This window comes from Lycium barbarum, chromosome 9 (genome assembly GCF_019175385.1).
Source record: "Lycium barbarum isolate Lr01 chromosome 9, ASM1917538v2, whole genome shotgun sequence".
NCBI lineage: Eukaryota > Viridiplantae > Streptophyta > Magnoliopsida > Solanales > Solanaceae > Lycium > Lycium barbarum.
The window spans coordinates 124,862,250-124,881,738 of record NC_083345.1 but is presented as its reverse complement, the minus strand read 5'-3'; the positions used below and the strand labels follow the sequence as shown (position 1 = coordinate 124,881,738).

At 36.4% G+C, this 19,489-nt stretch overlaps 2 protein-coding genes across 4 annotated transcripts; both read left to right on the top strand.

Annotated features, from left to right (window-relative positions):
• Positions 1 to 4,156: 4,156 nt before the first annotated feature.
• On the top strand, positions 4,157 to 10,512 carry LOC132609892 (serine racemase). Of its 2 annotated transcripts, XM_060324087.1 has the most exons (7): positions 4,157 to 4,314; positions 7,086 to 7,294; positions 7,437 to 7,523; positions 7,612 to 7,842; positions 8,742 to 8,815; positions 8,902 to 9,088; positions 10,010 to 10,512. In XM_060324087.1, exons 2-7 carry the CDS (start codon positions 7,119 to 7,121, stop codon positions 10,254 to 10,256), a joined length of 1,002 nt encoding a protein of 333 aa, XP_060180070.1. In that variant the 5' UTR covers positions 4,157 to 4,314; positions 7,086 to 7,118; the 3' UTR covers positions 10,257 to 10,512. The 2 variants fall into 2 exon arrangements, with proteins under 2 accessions (XP_060180070.1, XP_060180071.1); XM_060324088.1 differs by lacking the exon at positions 4,157 to 4,314 and having other exon boundaries at positions 7,133 to 7,294; positions 7,399 to 7,523.
• A 1,947-nt stretch (positions 10,513 to 12,459) lies between these two features.
• On the top strand, positions 12,460 to 17,922 carry LOC132609891 (RNA-binding NOB1-like protein). 2 transcript variants are annotated; one of them, XM_060324085.1, is made up of 5 exons: positions 12,460 to 12,851; positions 15,228 to 16,305; positions 16,808 to 16,976; positions 17,350 to 17,463; positions 17,580 to 17,922. In XM_060324085.1, exons 1-5 carry the CDS (start codon positions 12,527 to 12,529, stop codon positions 17,724 to 17,726), a joined length of 1,833 nt encoding a protein of 610 aa, XP_060180068.1. In that variant the 5' UTR covers positions 12,460 to 12,526; the 3' UTR covers positions 17,727 to 17,922. The 2 variants fall into 2 exon arrangements, with proteins under 2 accessions (XP_060180068.1, XP_060180069.1); XM_060324086.1 differs by lacking the exon at positions 12,460 to 12,851 and adding an exon at positions 13,467 to 13,603.
• The last annotated feature ends 1,567 nt before the right edge of the window (positions 17,923 to 19,489 follow it).

The window sequence follows — 19,489 nt, the reverse complement described above, 5'->3', positions numbered from 1 at the left end:
CTCACTAATCTGTTGGACATAACTTCAGTTATTTGCTTTTGTTTGTAGAAGATATCTAACAGATTTGTAGTTATTACAACAAGTTCTACACTTTTTGCAACAAGTAGACAATCTGTTGCGACGACTCACTAATCTGTTGGACATAGCTTCAGTTATTTGCTTCTGTTTGTAGAAGATATCTAATAGATTTGTAGTTGTTGCAACAAGTTCTACACTTGTTGTAACAAGTAGACAATCTATTGCAACAACTACAAATCTGTTGGACATAGCGTCAATTATTTGGTTATGTTTGTAGAAGATAACCAACAGATTTGTAGTTATTGCAACAAGTTCTACACTTTTTGCAACAAGTAGACAATCTGTTGCAACGACTCACTAATCTGTTGGACATAGCTTCAGTTATTTGCTGCTGTTTGTAGAAGATATCTAACAAATTTGTAGTTGTTGCAACAAGTTCTACATTTATTGTAACAAGTAGACAATTTGTTGCAACAACTACAAATCTGTTGGATATAGCTTCAGTTATTTGGTTTTGTTTGTAGAAGGTATCCTACATATTTGTAATTGTTGCAACAAATTCTACACTTATTGCAACAAGTAGACAATCAGTTGCAACAACTACAAATTTGTGAATGATGTTTATGAACTTATTTATTTTGATTAGTTATGGTATTTGGAGCTAAGGTGGTTGTATGCAACAGATGCATACACTGTTGAAGAAGTTACAACAAGTTACTAATTTGTTTCAACAAGTTAGTAATCTGTTTTAACAAGTTACTTATCTTTTTAAACAAGTTACTTAGTTGTTGCAGCAAATTACTCACCATGTTGGAAAACAAAAATCAAACAATTGCCTAAATTATTGCAAAAATTAAAAAATATGTCGCAACAGATGAGTTAATTGTTGCAACAAATCATACACTTGTTGAAAAGGTTGCAACAAGTTACTAATCTGTTTCAATAGATGGATCAGATGTTTAAGCAAGTTGCTTAGTTGTTGCAACAGATTAATCACCTTGTTTGAATTATTGCAACAACTTACTCATATGTTGCAGCAAGTATCTCATATGCTGCAACAACTTACTCATATGTTGCAGCAGGTATCTCATATGTTGCAACAACTCCTCCATTGTTGCAACATATTCATGATACTGATCACATTGAACTTTTTTTTTTATACTGAATAACATTAAATTCATTGTTTATCACTAAATATGGTTGAATTAAGTACTTTACATCAAATCACTCTAATGAACACTCGATTTAGGAAGAATACACTTAGAATTGCCCATCTAATCCATGAAATTACATGAAATTACTATCTAATCCATTAAGGATGTCAGTAGATATATATATTCATCACTAAAAATCGTTGATTTCCTTTGTTTAGCACTAAATTTGGGTGAATCAAGTAGTTCGCATCAAATCACTCTAATAATCACTCGATTTACTCCATATTGAGTAGTAGATCATCTTTCCTGACTCAAAATATATCAAATTTATTAAGTATTATACATTGATCACTAAATATCGTTGATTTTCTTTGTTTATCACTAAATATGGGTGAATCAAGTAGTTCGCATCAAATCACTCTAATGATCACTCGATTTAGTGCCTATTGACTTAGTAGATCATCTTTCCTGACTCAAACTACTATCAAATTGATTAAGTATTATATATGGATCACTAAATATAGTTGATTTCATTTGTTTATCACTAAATATGGGTGAATAAAGTAGTTCACATCAATTCACTCTAATGATCATTGGATTTAGTGCATACTGACTTAGTCGATCATCTTTCCTGACATAAAATACCATTAAATTGATTAAGTATTATATATGGATCATTACTTATCATTGATTTCCTTTGTTTATCACTAAATATCATTGATTCCCTTTGTTGATCACTAAATATGGGGGGATCAAGTAGTATCTGCTGCAACAACTGTAATATCTGTTACAACAAGTGTACTATCTGTTGCAACAAGTGTACTATCTGTTGCAGCAAATGACATAGCTGTTGAACAGGTCCTTACTCTTGTTGGATAAAACACAACAAGTTACCCAGTTTCTGCAACAAGTAACTCCACTTATTGGGAAAACCCCAATATGTAACTTAGTTGCTGCAACAAGGCCTGTCAGTTATTGCACCAGGTTGCTTACTTGTTGGAAATCTTTTAGAAGTTAAATAAAACACAAGTACTAGTTGTTGCAACAAGTCCTGATACTTGTTGGATAAAACCTAACAAGTTACAGAGCTGTTGCAACAAATTCACTACTTGTTGGAAAAAGTGTAGAACTTGTTGCAACAACTACAAATCTGTAAGTGATCTTACAACAACAACAACAACAAATCTGTTAGTTATCTTCTACAAACAAAATTAGATAAATACCAGGACAAGAACAAAAAAAACCATCAGTTGGATATCTTTTTCTAAACCCTGAACCATACCAGGAAAATAACAGAAGAACCATCTATTTCACTACAAACTAGGGGTGGGCATAAACACCGAAAATCGAAAAACCGGGCCGAACCGAATTAATTCGGGTTTTTGGTATTTCAGTTCGGTTTCGATTTTTTTTATGACAAATTCGGTGTTCGGTTTCGGGTCAACGGTTCTTCGATATTTCGGTTTAACTGAAGTTTTTTTTTTTTTTTTTTTTTGGAAGATTTACTACATGAATACAATTTTTTTTACAACACTCAGTCCACTCTCCCAGACCCAAATTAATGTATATGATTAATAAAGAAGCTGCTAAATTCCAAAAGCCATCAAAGATTCAACTCGAAAATTTTCCATTCAAAAATCAAAAGGGCCTACAAGAATGGAACAAATTATTCAGAGATTATAATGCAAAATAGAAGACAATTGATAATAATCACAAAAAGATTTTGTTTATTGGCGGATGTTTGGTTCATCATATTAAAATTTGGACGTGAGATGTACTATTTAGAACATCTATAGGTTTAAATTGGATAAATAAATTTGTCTTCGATAATACTCGTGACCTATATTAAATCATTTTTTTCAATCTGGGATTGGTTTTTATACCATCTTGATAAAAAATAATTAGCTGAATGTATATAAATGATTATCAGACAAATAATACTTTTAAGAGGAAGATAAAATAAAGCATACAAGAATATGGTCTACTAAGTCGGTGCGGTGTTCGGTGTTGAAAACAACCGAATTAGAAAAATTAAAATCGAACCAGACCGAACAAATTCGGTGCGATGTTCGGTGTCCACTTTCAAAGAGTGTGTGCGTGTTGTTGGGGGGGGGGGGGGGCAAAAATACAAAAGCAAAAACTTTCAAGACTTTTTTTTCAAACATTTTTTTGGAAGGATGGGGGTAGGTAGGTGCAAAAAAACAAAAAGAAAAACTTTTCAAAACTTTAAAAAAAAAACAATTTTTTTTGGTGGGGGGAGGGGGGAAGTGAGGGGTGGGAGGAGGAGGAGGAGGGGGCTCGTGAAAAAATAAAAATAAAAAAAATCAAAACTTTTTTTTTTTTTTTTTTTGGTGGGGAGGAGGAGTGGAGGTTGGTAAGAAAAAAACAATTTTTTTTTTTGCGTGAGGGTGGGGGGTGGTGTGGGGGGAGGGCTGTGAGGAGGAGGAGGAGGGGGGGGGGGTTGAAAAAACAAATAAAGAAATCAAAAAAATTTAATTTTTGTGTGGGTGGAGGGGTGGGGTTGGGGAGGAGGAAGAGGTGGTGTGAAAAAACAAATAAAGAAAATCATTTTTTTAAATTTTTTTTGCGGGGGAGGGGGGTGGGGGGTGACAGGGGTGGGGGAGGAGGGGGTGAAAAATAAATAAAGAAAATTTAAAAAATTATTTTTTTTGGGAGAGGGGGCGGGGGTAGGGGCAAGAATGAGTCAAAATGTTAGTAATAAAGTTGAGAGTCAAAGTGTCAAAATAAAAACTTTTACTTAAAACTTGAGTCACTTTCAAAAAAGAAAAAAAAAAACCTTAGGCGTCACCTGTAATTAAAAGCCCTGACAAGTGAGGGATGACTCAGTGGTTAAGCACCTCCACCCACGACCGGTAGGTCCTGGGTTCGAGTCACACTGGAGGAGAGAAAGTGTAGAAACACTATAAATCCTCCTAAATGGGAAGGGGAAAAAAGAAAAAAAAATAAAAATTAAAAGCCCAAGTTTCTTTTTCATATTTTTGGTGCTGTTAATGTTTTTGGGGTTAAGAAATTAGGGAAATGAAGAAAGAAAAAAATATTGTGCGAGACTACAGTATTAGGGAACTTCAATTACTGTGTTTTTAGCTACTACAGTTCAGCTCAGTTCTTGCCACTCATAAAGGTTCTTTCCTTAACTCTTATTTCTCTTTCTATTCTCTGTTCTCTACTAATACTGGTATTTGTAACTTGATTTCAAAAATCTTTTAAATTTGCTGTAATGGGTATAAAAATTATTTGAAGTAAATGGTTTCTTGAGTTGCTTCAGCTGATTTTAAAAGGAAACTTACCTTTATTATGCTTGCCTGATTGATGATATTGTGCTACCTCAGTTCTTGTTGTTTTCTATATGAAAAAGCTACCATTTTTTTGATAAACAAGACAGTAGTGTACTTGAATATGCTTGCTTGATTGATAATGTTGTGATATCTCAGTTCTTGTTCCCTTTTATATATGAAAAAAGTTACACCATTTTTTTCATTTCTTTAATAAACAAGACAGTAGTGTATTTGAATATGCTTGTTTGGTTAAGTTGGTATGTGTATCTGCTCTTTATTACTAATACTGGTTCTTGATTTTAGTAATTTTGTTAAATTTGCTGTAATGGGTGTAAAGATTACCTGAAGTAAATTGATTCTTGAGTTGCTTCAGCTGATTTTGACAGGAAACCCACCTTGATTATTCTTTCCTTATTAGTGATATTGTGCTACCTCAGTTTTTGTTTTCTATATATGAAAAAGCTACCATTTTTTCATTTCTTTGATAAAGAAGACAGTAGTGTACTTGAATACTAAGTTGCTCGGCTTCTCCAAAAATGTTGCCGCAGCCGTGTCGGATTCTTCAACAATACACTACTTTTGGAGGATCCGACACGCACCCGTAGATATTTTTGAAGAGTCCGAGCAACATAGCTTGAATATGCTTGTTTGGTTAAGTGGGCCTGTTTATCTACTATCTACTAATACTGGTTCTTGATTTTGGTAATTTTGTTGAATTTGCTGTAATGGGTATAAACATTATCTGAAGTTGATTTTGTTTTTCATGGACCTAAATGGTTTCTTGAGTTGTTTCAGCTGATTTTGAAGGGAAACCCACCTTGATAATGCTTACCTGATTAGTGATATTGTATCTCTTAGTTCTTGTTGTTTTATATATCAAAAAGTTACTTTTTTTTTTTTTTGCATTTCTTTGATAAACAAGGCAGTAGTGTATTTACATATGCTTGTTTGGTTAAGTGTCCTGTGTATCTGCAGAAGCAGAGCTAAGATTTCAACTTTGTGGGTTCTGAATTTTAGAACGACGACTTCCAAGTGCTAATAATTGGGTTCTAAATTAATAATCTTACATATTTAATGGATTTCTTAATACAAATATACTGTTTGAGCAAAAGCCATTGGGTTCAGCCGAACCCGTACTTGAGCTTCTAACTCCACCCTTAATTTGCATCCGGAGGAGGAGCTAAGGGAGGTAAAGGGTTTCAACTGAATCCCCTTTGCTGAAAAATTATACTACACAAATAAGGAGAAAAAGTTTTTTGTTGGTTATATATAAATTATTGTATCCCCTCGACACAGAGGTAGATCCAAAATTTCAACTTTATATGTTCAAGTTCAAAGTGCTACCATATCCCATTTCATTTACTGGGTTCCAAATCTATTAAAAAAGGGCAGCCCGGTGCACTAAGCTCCCGCTATGCGCGGGGAAGGACCGGACCACAAGGTCTGAGGTATAGTTATTGGTTTCAGATGAACCCGTAAAATGTGAACTACATCCGCCCCTGCTTCGACGTAAGGGAAGATTCTAGCGTGGTGGTAAAGGGGGTTCGAAAATTATTTCAAGTCATAGGTTCAAATCCTTGGTGTGAAACTCTAGTATTTTTCTTAATCCCCTTATATGAATTTTTGTCTCCGCTACTGTTTGCATCTTGTTTATTGGTGACGGGAAAGGTGGTAATCTCATTGACAGGTTGAATTTTAAGTTAGTGGATGTGGAGTAATGCTGTGAGTATGTGACCGCTAACTTAAAAGACAAATGATTTGCATGTGTCTGGATTAAATGGGTCCTAATAGACAAATGGATCATCTGCGTACGCTTTACCCTCCCCAGACACCACATTGTGGGATTTCACTGGGTATGTCATTGTTGTTGTTGGGTCCTAATATAGTGGAAAGGATATAGATGATCCATAGAGCAGACCCCAACTAGTTGACGATTAAGGCCTTGCGATTGATCAACTGATTAATATAACTAGTTCGATCCGAAGACTGTTCGTTCAAATTGCCGGCAATGCGGGTGAAGGACTCTGATAAATATGAATGCAGTTCATTTAAGTCCTTTGGAACACTGAGTAGTAGAGGCGGAGCCAAGTTTACGGGTTCTGGACCACAATTTTCTTTTTGCTTAATGGGTTCTGGGTAGATTATTTGTACATATTAAATGAATTTTTAATACAAATATAGTGTTTAAGCCAAAGTTACTTGGTTCTGCCGAACCCGTAATCGCCAATGTGGCTCTGCCCCTGCTGAGCACCCTATGTTTGTTAGGCAAATATTGGTGTCACTTTTGATTCCTTGCCGAGTTCACAAAACTTGTCATGTTATATGATATTAATGTCTTTATTGGAAGCATATTAGAAGCAAGTCCTTTGGGGCACTTGACGCCCTTCATTCACTATGTATACTAACTTTAGCTGTAACATCACCTTGTGTGCGTCACCATATTGTGGATCAAAATTCAAAACTAACTTTGAGATCCGTGAAAAAAAAAGAAGATGCACTTATATATGAGATACCCATGCATTTTCTTGTACTTAAAAACACACAAAAGACTTTCAAGGAAGGCATTTTGTTCTTTGATGTTCACTGGATTGACTTGAAAAATTCCGCATGTTTTCAGCGTCGCGAGTGTCGACTTCCATAGTAATTGTTGATGGAACCAAACTGGCCAACATCTAGTGACGGTTATGCTGCTGATATATCTTCCATCAGGCAAGCTCAAGTACGCATTGAGCCCTTTGCGCACAAAACTCCTGTCCTCACTTCAGAAACCTTAGATTCTATTGCTGGAAGAAAGCTGTACTTTAAATGTGAATGCTTTCAGAAGGGGTGAGAAGCTCTTTAACGTAGAACAAAATGATTTTTTTTAAAAGTAGTTCCTGGGAAATGTGTGTTGTAGTGAACTAAAGTTTCTGTTATTCTCGCTTCTCAAGGTTCTAATTAAGGGCCATTGCTTCATGCAATTTATCAGGGGAGCTTTTAAATTCCGGGGGGCCTGCAATGCTATTTATTCACTTGATGATGATCAGGCCGTTAATGGAGTTGTAACTCATAGCAGGTTCGCTCAGAGCTTTCTGGTTGCTGTGGTTTACTATCTTTATTTATTTTTCTGGATTATTCCCTGATCTGCTTCTCGTCGAGTTTAGTGGAAATCATGCCGCAGCTCTTGCGTTGGCTGCAAAGCTACGGGGCATCCCTGCATATATAGTTATACCAAAAAATGCTCCAAAATGCAAAGTTGAGAATGTCAAACGTTACGGTGGTCAGGTTATCTGGAGTGAGCCATCGATGCACTCCCGAGAGGATACTGCGAACAAGGTGTTGCAAGATACTGGTGCTGTTCTTATACATCCCTATAATGACGGGCGCATCATAAGGTAACATTGTTTTTCTTTGTCATCTTCGAATAGATAATACCTGGTTCCATTCTGTCATCTTGTTTAAAGTTCTTCTTGACGAAACTGTTTCATTATATTAGGCAATAGATTATCATGTATTACATCAGATTTTGAGTTTCTTGTTTTCCAAATGGTCTTGAGAGAGTTTTACTTCAGAACACTAGGCTCTTATGCTTCCAAGATATTTCGCTTTTCTCTTTAGCACCCTTTTAAATCTAAAGTGTTGATTACTACTTTTCGGTATGTACCTGCAATTTTGGATTCCCTCGTCCAAATTCACACCGAACATTAGATAGTTTGACCCTCGTACCGAATCATCTCTCATAAAGTGGGACAGAGGGAGTAAACAGATTCACTTTTAACCTATTTATGCTATTTTCCTTCTCAGCCTCTAAAAGGTACTCCCTGCGTTCACTTTTACTTGTCCAGTATTCCAAAAATAGATTTTCACTTTTACTTGTCACTTTTAGCATATCAAGATAAGACAATTTATTTTTTCCTGTTTTACCCATAGTATTAATTACTCACTTCAAATCATTTTTGAAATCCAATAAAAATATACACCAATTTGGTTAATTATGCACTTCATTTATCATTTCTCAAACAGCGTGAAAGTCCAAAGTGGACAAGTAAAAGTGAACGGAGGAATATAAACTAACATGAGTCTCACCCTTTATTCTAATATAAAACAATAGACATTTGTAGCAATTTCATCACGAACTATTCCAAGTCAACCTTGATCTTCTATTTGAAAATGGATGGAGTAACAGATTTTGATATTCCAAAATATTCTTTATCCAAAATTTGAACATTTTTGCAGGGAATCCAGATAACTGATGAATGTTTCTCAATTAATATGTGTTTCGTGGTCTTTACAGTGGGCAAGGTACAATATCACTGGAGCTTCTGGAACAGGCTTCAGAGATTGACACTTTAATAGTCCCAATTAGCGGTAAATCAACTCTTTAAAGAATTTGATACATGCTTTCTTCAAATTTTATTTTGTAAATCAGCTGCATTTTCTGGTTTGGAATGAAGGAGGTGGTCTGATATCTGGAGTTGCATTGGCTGCCAAGGCCATTAATCCTGCCATTCGCATTTTGGCTGCCGAACCAATGGGAGCAGATGATGCTTTCCAGTCGAAGGTCAACGGTAGGATCACTAAGTTATCTGAAGTCAACACTATTGCCGATGGGCTTCGAGCTTTTCTTGGAGATCTCACATGGTAAAGTCTTAGAACTCATTCTACTCTATAAAATTGTGTGCCTATTTGGAGCATCTTTTTAGTCAAAGTCAAAGGTTCGTCAGTGGCAAGTTCGGCATAAATCTATCTTTTAGAGATCATATAATCTTTTGGTTCTCACTTTTGGTTTATTTAATCTCTGTTGCTCGGACACTTAAAAAATGCCATTGGGTGCATGCCGGATCCTCTAACAGTAGTGCATTTTTTGAGGAACCCACATGGGTAAGACAAATATTTTTTGAGAATCCGAGCAACATAGTATTTAACCCTGCATTGAAGAAGCCTCTTTGTCCCTTCTCCCCAAGTCCTTCTACCCGCTAATTGTCAATCAAGCGCCCTACAGCTTTTTATATTTGGTGTGTTTTGGTATGATGGACGTCATTTTCTATAGGAAATGTTTTCCTGGAAAATGTTTTCAGGGTTTGGTTACAACAACAACATACCCAGTGAAATCTCACGGTGTGGGGTCTGGGGAGGGTAAAGTATACGCAGACCTTACCTCCATCTCAGAAGATAGAGAGGCTGTTTTCAGGGTTTGGTTATTGAATGGAAAGTGTTTTCACGGAAAAAGAAATTAAAAATTAGTTATAATATTGGCAACTTGGAGAGTGTTCCGGTCAAGATCAATAATAATGTCAAAGTGTTCATTGGAGCAAGTAATATATGAAGTTAAAAGTCAAGGCAGTTCTACGGAAAATGACTTTTGCCTGTAAGTGAAGGAACTCATTTTCCCATTTTGATGGAAAACGGTTCTGGTAACCACACACCAGAAAATGACACTCTCAGGAAAATGTTTTCTTGGAAAATGACTTCCGTCATACTAAACACATCCCTGATACTTTTGCTTTTCCGACCTGCCAATTTGATAAATAACATCTGGCATTTACCTTTACCGAGAAACAGGCCTATTGTCCGCGATCTCGTGGATGACGTCATAGTTGTTGATGATAAAGAGATAATACAGGCTATGAGACTTTGTTATGAAATTCTAAAGATTGCAGTGGAACCAAGTGGAGCTATTGGCCTTGCTGCTGTTCTTTCTGATAGTTTCCAGAAAAATCCAGCCTATAATGAATGCAATCATATTGGCATTGTAATTTCTGGAGGCAATGTTGATCTTGGCGTGCTCTGGAATTCCCTTGATAATTGAGAAACTCTGTATTCAAGCAGAAGCGGATTCAGAATTTGAACTTTATTGGTTTGAGTTTGAAATTCAACGACAATTCATTTGATTTGCTGGGTTCAAAATCAGTTACTATTTGTACTTATTTAGTGATTTTTTTAATATATATATATATATATAAGGTTCAATTCAAAGCTATTGAGTTCTGATGAACTCATAACTTTGCACTCTACATCCGTCCCCGGTGACAAGTGTTATTCAAGTTATCATTGTTTTTGTTCTCTATCCCTTTATTACTAGTATGTTCCCTGATGTAAGCATGCTTTCAGAGTAATGTGTGATTTAGCAGTTATCCCTCATTTTGTGACTTGCATCCAAAGGTGTGATTTAGCAGAAGCGTATGAAACCATGCGAGACAGTTCAAGTCTCAATAGAGGCAAAACAATGATTAATTGGTGACTTTTTTTCCGTTCATGTAGAAGTAGCAAGTATCAAGTGAAATAGTTGAATTTGGTGTCGCATTTTCTCTAGTAAGTATACGTTTTAAATTTGGTATATAAAGGCATAATAGTCGAAACATACTGAGAAATAGATACCAAGTCAATTATCTATTTTAAACTTCAAAATGTGCTTCATTCCTTTTTTTTTTTTTTGGGTTCAAGACTATTGTGGAAAGATATGTTTAGCCATTTCACCCTATAAGCTAGTTTGCCTCTACTTTAATTTGCAAAACTTAATAAATGCAAGAACTTGGGGGTCATTTTGTTAGCAATAAGTTATTAGTAGTACTATTTTTGATGAATAACATTAACTAATGCACTAATTGAGCTGAGTTGAGCTGATAAATAAAAACTAATAATATCTCATAAACTGCAACGTTCATGAAACAACATTATCCTTGGTCGATACTTAAAAATAAAACTTTTCAGATTTTTGAACTGAAATAACAATAACGTCTCAATTCCAAATAAGTTGAAATCAGCTAATATGAATTTTCACCTCTTCGTCTCAAAGTATAATTCTTGAATTGAAGTGTTTAAAAATAAAATGCCGTCACATGCGGGGATTACAGTGGTGTGTCGTTGTTGTTGAAGTTTTTAAAAAATGCGTTTATTATATTTTGATGTGTAAGACTTTGTGATTTCTACATGTATAGATTTTGAATTTAGGTAGTAGCTTAACGACTTAATCCCAAATTTGATAAAGTTGATCCTGGTTGGAAAACATTAAAAATCAAATCAATCCTCAAACAACACAATTCCTCTAAAAGAAGCATCAGATTAATACGACGTCATTGCTCTTTCTTTCCCTTCTTTTAGCTTCTTTTTAACAAAATTTTAGGATTTTAGAGTCCATTCCCATGTTGGATACCCAGCCTTAATCCTCTATATAAGAATTAATCCCTTAAGTATATAGGAGGAGAAAATGGCAAAAATGGTCAATTTTCTCTAGTAGTTGGTTCAAAGTAGTCCCTTAAGTATCACATGATCAACTTTGTCCTTAAATTTGTTAATTGTAAGCACTTTTAATCTTTCTAAGATATTTACCAGACTCTAATTATAAAATATAACCGAAATCGTGAAAAAGAATATTTTTTTTAGTGAAACTCACATTTAAAAGTACAATTTTCACATTTTTTGTCTATTCTACAGTGTGGTGCAACCTTTTAAGATGTAAATTTAGTTATTTATTATGTTTGGTGCATTTTTTTATGTTGCGGTTTCTAGAATTTGACGGGAATTTTTGGTGTAACTGGTTAAATTTCCTTTTTCACAGTAAATATTAAATTTACCATCATAGTCGGAAAATATCCGAAATAGACCAAAAATGCATATTTTTTTGGTAAACTTAAAAGACTAAAATTGCTCAAAATAAAAATTAAGAGACTACTTTGAACATATTACCAAAAACAAGGCACCCTTTTGTCATTTTTCCCTAAAGGAGCACCCTATAGGTGCCGTTTGACCATAAATACAAAAAATAAATTCACTTTTTTTGGAATTTAATTGGAGTTGTGTTTGGCCATAATTTTTGAAATTATAGTTTTTGGTGAAATGTAATTGTAAAAACGTTTTTAAAAAATAATTTTTTCGAATTTTTAGTATTCCGGAATACAACTTCAAGTTGTATTCGAAATATTTGTGGCAAAAAAAATTCCGGGAAAAAATAAATAATTTTTATGGCCAAACGCACCTAATACAACCTCGTTACTCTTCTCACTAAAGAAGAATCATATTAATACAACCTCGTTACTTTCTAACAAAAACATTTTAGGGTTTAACGTTCCCATAGTAGCCATGGATTGGAGCAACATAGTAAAACAACGACCGCCGCCGCCCCCACCACCGCAAACCACCACTACTCCGGCCACCGTTACGGCGGCGTCAGGTAACGGAGTTTTGGTAGGGAGTTGTAAGTCGACTAAAGGGATAGCTGTAGCGGTAGTAGATGCAAATGCTATAATAAAAGGGGCAGATAGTAAACTGAATCATTCTGCTGATCGCTTTGTTTCTGTACCTGAAGTTTTGTCTGAGATACGTGATGTTAATTCAAGGCATTCGCTTAATTTCTTGCCGTTTACTGTTGATACCTTGGAGCCTGAACCTGATTCTCTCAAGAAAGGTTAGGAAAATTTTCCCTTTTTTTTTTCTTGCAATAGAAGTACTAGCTCAATGTGTTTTGGGGGGGGGGGGTGTGGGTTGTGGGGGTTGGTGGAATGGTATGGGGTGGGTGGTGGCGTGGTATGGGGTGGGTGGGTGAGGTGGTGGGGGTGGGTGGTGGCACAAATTTACCCGATACCTGTGTTGTTGTGTTGGGAGGTAACAGCTACAGGTATTTAGTGGAATAGGAATTAATTTAGTAGGAGTAGTTGAGGTGCAATAGAACCACTAAATGTGTTTTGGGGTGGGGGTGGGGGTGGGTGGTATGGGGTTGGTGGGTGTGGGTGGTGTGGGGTTGGAGCGGTGGGTGGTGCGGGGTTGAGTGTCGGGTTGGTAGAGGGTGGGGTGGTGGGTTTGGTAGTGAGTGGGTGGTGTCGGGTGGGTGGGGTGGGGTTGGTGGGGTGTGGGATTGGTGTGGGTGAGGTGGGGTGGGTGGTGGAAAAGAGTTACCCGGCACCTGTGCTGTTGTGTTGGGAGGTAACAGGTATTTAGTGGAATATGAATTAATTTAGTAGGAGTAGTTGAGGTGCGAACAAGTTAGTCCGGATATATCTTCATAAAAAGAGTTTTTGTTTTGTTTGTATTTAAAAAAAAAAGATTATTACATATGTGAAGTGTTGTCTGAGATTCGTGACCTGAATTCTTGTCATTCATTTAATTTCCTTCCGTTTACTGTTGAGACTATGGAACCTTCACCTGATTCTCTCAAGAAAGGTTCGAACTTTTTCCTTTTGTTTGCAAAAATATACTAGATTATTTGTTTGCCTGCCTAAGTGTTGGTGTTGGTGGAGAGAGTTATCAGTATCATATAATTGAGGTGTGCACAAACTGGTCCGGAAACCACCACTGTCATAAAAAGGGTTGTTTTTTTTTGAGATGGAAAAAAAAAGAAACTTTTTTATTACTGTGGTGCATTCCGGACGTTTCCCATGGCGTGTCCGTAGCATTTGGGCCCAGACTAATCCGGATTCACGACGTGTAAGGCCTATTTAAGGGGAAGTGTTCCTAACAGGATTTTTTACTCAGAACTCTGGTTAAGTGTTTTGTTTGTAGTTATGCGTGTTTTGTTGAATGTGTAATTTTCTGTTGATTTGATAAGCCTTTTTATTTTTATTGCTTTACTTTAGTTTTATGTTAAGTAATTTCACTTCTTTGCTTTAAGATAGGATAAATGATCAGCTAATATCATATAACTTTCTCCTTAATGGGTTAGTTGGAGTTGGCAATAGGTTTATTTGTGGTGTTTATTGATGAAACTTTTGATTTAAGGAAAGAAAAACTACAGGAAGAGTATGTGGGATAATTTTGATTTTGATTTCAGTCATTTTTTTTCCTTATCTTGTTTGTTTGATGTCAATTTGTCGTGCAATGTGTGTAGTTTCACTTCTTTGCTTTAAGAGAGGAAACTGATCAGCTAACATCATATCACTTTCTCCTCAATGGGTTAATCGTAGGTGGTGATAGGTTTATTTCTCTATCCGTTTCTGTATGGTAATGATTGATCATTTTTATTCACTAGTTATATGCTTGCCGTTTATCTATCTGAAAATTTTCTTTTGTTCACTGTCGATAGCATGGAAAATTCCCCTGATTCTCTTAAGAAAGGTTGGAAAGTTTTCCTTTTGCTTGCAAAAAGTAAATACTAGCTGGGTGCCTCGGGAAACAGTGTTACCTGGTTGTGCTGGTGGGTGGTAGCCAGTACCCATTTGAAGACAATTGGTGTTTATTAATAAAACATTTGATTTATCGAAAGGAAAAACTAGGGAAAAATATGTAGGACCGTTTTTATTTTGATTCCGGTGATTTATCTTGTTTGTTTGTTGTCAATTTGTAGCTTAATCTGTATGTGTCTGATTCCAATTATATGGGTAAGGGCTCGTTTGGTGGGGGAACAAGTTATCCCGGGATTGTTATTCCACCCTCTGTGGGATAAAATAACACTCTAATACCGGGATAACCAATCCCGGGATTAGTTATCCCATGGTTTTATCCCAACCAAACGTGGGATAAGATGGTACTAAATTTTTATCCTAGGACTATTTTTGCTTATCCATCATACCAAATGACCACTAAGAGTAACTTTATCAAAAGAAATTGTAGAAGTAGAGTCTGGAGTTTGCCAAGACCCAATCGTGTTTATCGTCTGGTTAGAGATTTGTTTCTCGATATAGTGTTGTGTGTGAGATTTAGAGAATCTCTAGTTTTGAACTGGATGCATATGCTACTTTAGGGACATGTGTGAGTTCTAGAGGATGTCTAATTTTAGAGAACTATGCTTGGTGTCTTTTTTTTAGTCTTGGATATATTGTTGAATATGTTATGTTATCTGTCTCTGCAGTTATCAGCTTTGCAAGGGCTACTGGTGATTTGCAAACACTTTCTGATGTGGATCTCAAGCTTATTGCTTTAACTTACACTTTAGAGGCTCAATTTCATGGTACTCAACATCTCCGAGATTGCCCTCCACCTATTCACATGGTTAATGTGAAAAGGTTGCCTGAGAAAGACTTGCCTGGATGGGGCAAAAACGTCCCTAATCCGGAAGAATGGGAAGCAATAGAACACGCACTTGATAATGGAGCAAACACCACTTCTAGAATTCTTCCCTTGAAAGATTTGAGCTTGAATGTTATTCCTCTCGATCAACAAAGTAGTAGAGATGGTGGTGATTCTCGTTCTGAGGAGCAGATGGATGCCGATTATGGCTTCGGGAAACCTAGAAAGTACTTGCCACAGAAAAAAGAGGTGAAAATTGAAGGTAAGAAGAATGTTGCTGATGGAATTGATGCATCACAGGGACAACATGACGATGGTCATGGTGATGATTGGCTACCTGCTGTAAGCAGAAGTACTCATAGGAGGTTTCTTAGACGAAAAGCTAGACGTGAAATGTCTGAAACATCATCTAAAATGGATGATTTAGAAGATGCAACTGAAAATTCAGTAAACGAAAACCTTGACAGCTGTCAATGCGCTGATACAGAAACTCCCAAGGCGAATGTAGAGGATGGTGAAGTTTCTGAAGCAAGAGATGGTGAAGAAAATTTGTCTACGATTTTGAGTCAAATGAGGATTGAAGAAGAAGATTCTGCAAAAGCTCTACAAGAAGATGCAGATGTTAACATTTCCACTGAGGGGCCTGAATTAAATGACGATAAGCAAGTCGGTAAAGAATTTGAAGAAGATGAAGGGGAGCATGGAGCAGTGGAAGATGCAGAGATGGCCAGCCAGATGGATGAGAGCGTTGATACATCGTTTGTGGATGATAACAGCAGCGAACAGAGTTGGATGTTAAAATCCTTGTCCGAGTCAAGTGTGGCCTGTGTGACCGGTGATTTTGCAATGCAAAATGTAATTCTTCAAATGGGTTTACGCCTTGTGGCCCCTGGAGGAATGCAGATTCGTGAGCTTCACAGGTATGTAAAAGTTGCTGTGCACACCCCCCCACACACACCCCAAAAAAAACACTATTTCAGCTCTGTATGTGTATGCTATAATATCCACTGCCTTATTATTCATGTCGTAAAGTTGCCGAGTTATCATGATGCTGCATGAGGATTATCAAAAAATTCCTTCTAATGATCCAGTCGTAGATGCAAAATTAGCCCATAAAGCAATGGCCCGCTCAACCTGCTCAAGTTTGAGCGGGGCATTGACCTGCCCATTTATTAGCTCAGTCCACTTTAGCCAAACCCATTTCAGCCCAGCTAAAAATTGGGCTGAGATGTAGTCCAAATTGACTCATACGAACCTTGTCAAAATATTTTTTAACTTAGCCCATTTTGATTCACCGAAGTCCAGCCGCAACCCGTCCATTGGACACCCCTAATCCAGTCAATACACTGCTGCTTTAGATGCTTGGATTCCTCTTAATATTTGATTGTATCATTTGCTTAGAGCAGCATTTCTTATTTTCAGGTGGGTACTGAAATGCCACGCCTGCTCTAAAGTGACAACAGATGTTGGTAGGATTTTCTGTCCCAATTGTGGAAATGGAGGCACTTTACGCAAGGTAGCAGTGACTGTTGGCGAAAATGCTATTGTTATTGCAGCACGCAGACCGCGTATATCCTTGCGAGGGACAAAGGTGAGAAATGATACCTCCTCTTCTAAGCATCTCCAAGTTTTATACTTGTATAAATCATATCCCACCGCCTAATTAAAGAAAGTAACTTTGAGTATATTCTTTAACTAAGTTCACGCTTGTCACTTTTCTGTACATAGCCTTTTTCCCCTCCATTTTTGTCACTCGAATTACAACAGAATGCATTCTCGAATTAAATTTGAGTGGCCTGTGTGAGTTACGCCCAGCACACACATGGAGGACCTGAAATGTTTTCAATGCTTATCAATCGTATAAGAGTCTTAACAGAAGCTGAAGCCAATGCGTGGAATCCTCTCTTTTTAGTCTAATTTCACCTAAAATGTAAAACTTTTTGCTGATTTGCTCCCGTTTGCAGTTTTCCCTGCCTTTACCTCAAGGCGGTAGAGATGCTGTTACCAAGAACCCGATATTACGTGAGGACCAGCTTCCACAGAAGTTTCTTTACCCTAAAACAAAGAAGAAGAACAAGGTTAGTTTCAACAAGTTTCTTTATCTTCTCTTTTTTATTTTTTAATTACTATGGTGAATATTTTAAGTTTACATTTTCGCGCTGCCTGATAAGTTGAGGTTATTTGTTCTCTGTAGGGTGATGACATTTTTACTCCGGACACTATTTTTCTCAACCATACTAGTAAGAAGGCTCCTCTGCAGCCCCCTGTTCGCAAGGCGTTAGCTGTTTTCAGCGGGAAGAGGAATCCTAATGACAATCATTATTCTCACGCTAAGCATTAGTTTGAAATTTTGAAATACAGTTTAAAATTTTGTACGAGTGAACTGGATTTTCTGTATGAGTACGTGTTAGATTATTGTTTAGAGCTGTGAAGATTGTGTTGCCAAATCCTACATTACAGATTTTTTTCGCTTGTTTATGGATGGTCTCAGTAACATGGGATACAGTTTGATTACAAATGAAATTGATTTTCTGCAAGGCTTGTTGTTTGTATTCCTATTATATATTATCTACCTTACTGAAAGGCATAGCAAAATGAAAAGTTGTAACTACCATTTAGTTAATGTTTCAATGCCTCCAGGACGTTAGTTTAGTGGTAAGAGCACAAGTGATATGTGGTTTAGGGGCATGTCTCGGGTTTGAACTTTGCTGTAGACAAAAGCTTAATAGTTAAGCGAAAAAGGGCAGAGGAGTCTGTTCATTGTTAATCGAGTTTCGAATCTAGTGGTAAGAACACAAGTGAAGGTTTGAGTTTGAGCTCTGCTGCAGATAAAAGTTTGATATTGGGAGAAGGATAGAGGAGCCGATACGTTATTCATCGAGTTTTGAACTATGCATCAATAAATTCTTGATTAATCAGAACAAAGTTTCAAAATTCTGAGGTTGTGAAAGACTTCATGCATCGTGATGGCTGTGACCTAGGAGGGCATGCTTCAACTGTATCAAATTCCAAGTGATTATTCATTTGAAATTAATTATATCCTGAGAGACGGATTTGTGCTAAAGAGAACTGTTTAACAAATCGACCCTTTCAAAAGATTTGTTGGAGACAGTGCATTATTGTTTAATTGTATAGTTTTACTAAGAAGAAGAAGCAGCAGCAATTTACTTAATCATGATGATTGTTACTAGTCTCTGGCATATGAATAGTATCATTGTACCTACTTTCTGATTTATGTTCACTCGATGGGTACTTAATGTATATCTTAAACATTTCTTTGCTGATTTAGGTTGGTTTTCATGAATACAAAGCGTGACGGGAGTGAATTATTTTGCTTTCAGGGTGTGTTTGGTACTAAGGAAAATGTTTTTCAGTAAAATAATTGGGTTTTCACTTGTTTTTTATGTTGTTGTTGTTGGTAATTAACAAAAGAAAAATCATTCCAAGGTATTTATATGTAATCTAGCAAATCACTATGGGGGTGGGATGGGGCAGGGAGTGGGGGTTCGTGGGTGGTGGGGTTGGGGGCGTTGGGTGCGAGGGGTGGGGGTGAGGTTGTCAATGAAATTGAAAAGTGGCTCGTGTAACTTATTTTCCCTACTTTCTTTAGGGAAGTCATTTTCCTCTTTTTTAACGAATTTGTTTTCTAGAGAAAATATTTTTCAAAATATTTTGACTAACCAAGCATGATAGAATTGGAAAACATTTTCTAATACTCGCTTTAGAATTCCGATTAATTCTAGTAGATGACGCATTCCGTACTGGTGTTCTTCCTACTCTGAGGGTTTGAACCCTAGACTTCTGACTAAGGGTTTAGAGTATATTTTCGATCCATCCCACTAGAACTTAATTAGGGTGGAGGGATCCTATATATCCGAATCTCATATCATAATGACCTTAGATTAAGGCTTTATACTTCGTTTCTCAATTTGATATTTACTTACTATTTTCAAACACGTCTGTCTGTTGTATATATAATTATATTCTTTTTTTAAATATTTACAGACATAGATAAATATAAACTACAAAACAATTCTGCAAAACGACAACCAATAATTATATTTACACGTTTCTTCAATTCCAGGCGGCATTTACATGCACATG

Excerpts from the sequence above, each read along its gene's own strand:
- LOC132609892 (XM_060324087.1), top strand. The coding sequence starts at position 7,119 with ATGGAACCAAACTGGCCAACATCTAGTGACGGTTATGCTGCTGATATA. Across the intron at positions 7,524-7,611 it reads GGAGTTGTAACTCATAGCAG|TGGAAATCATGCCGCAGCTC; the intron begins GTTCGCTCAGAG and ends CGTCGAGTTTAG. Across the intron at positions 9,089-10,009 it reads TTTCTTGGAGATCTCACATG|GCCTATTGTCCGCGATCTCG; the intron begins GTAAAGTCTTAG and ends ACCGAGAAACAG.
- LOC132609891 (XM_060324085.1), top strand. The coding sequence starts at position 12,527 with ATGGATTGGAGCAACATAGTAAAACAACGACCGCCGCCGCCCCCACCA. Across the intron at positions 12,852-15,227 it reads ACCTGATTCTCTCAAGAAAG|TTATCAGCTTTGCAAGGGCT; the intron begins GTTAGGAAAATT and ends CTGTCTCTGCAG. Across the intron at positions 16,977-17,349 it reads TATCCTTGCGAGGGACAAAG|TTTTCCCTGCCTTTACCTCA; the intron begins GTGAGAAATGAT and ends TCCCGTTTGCAG.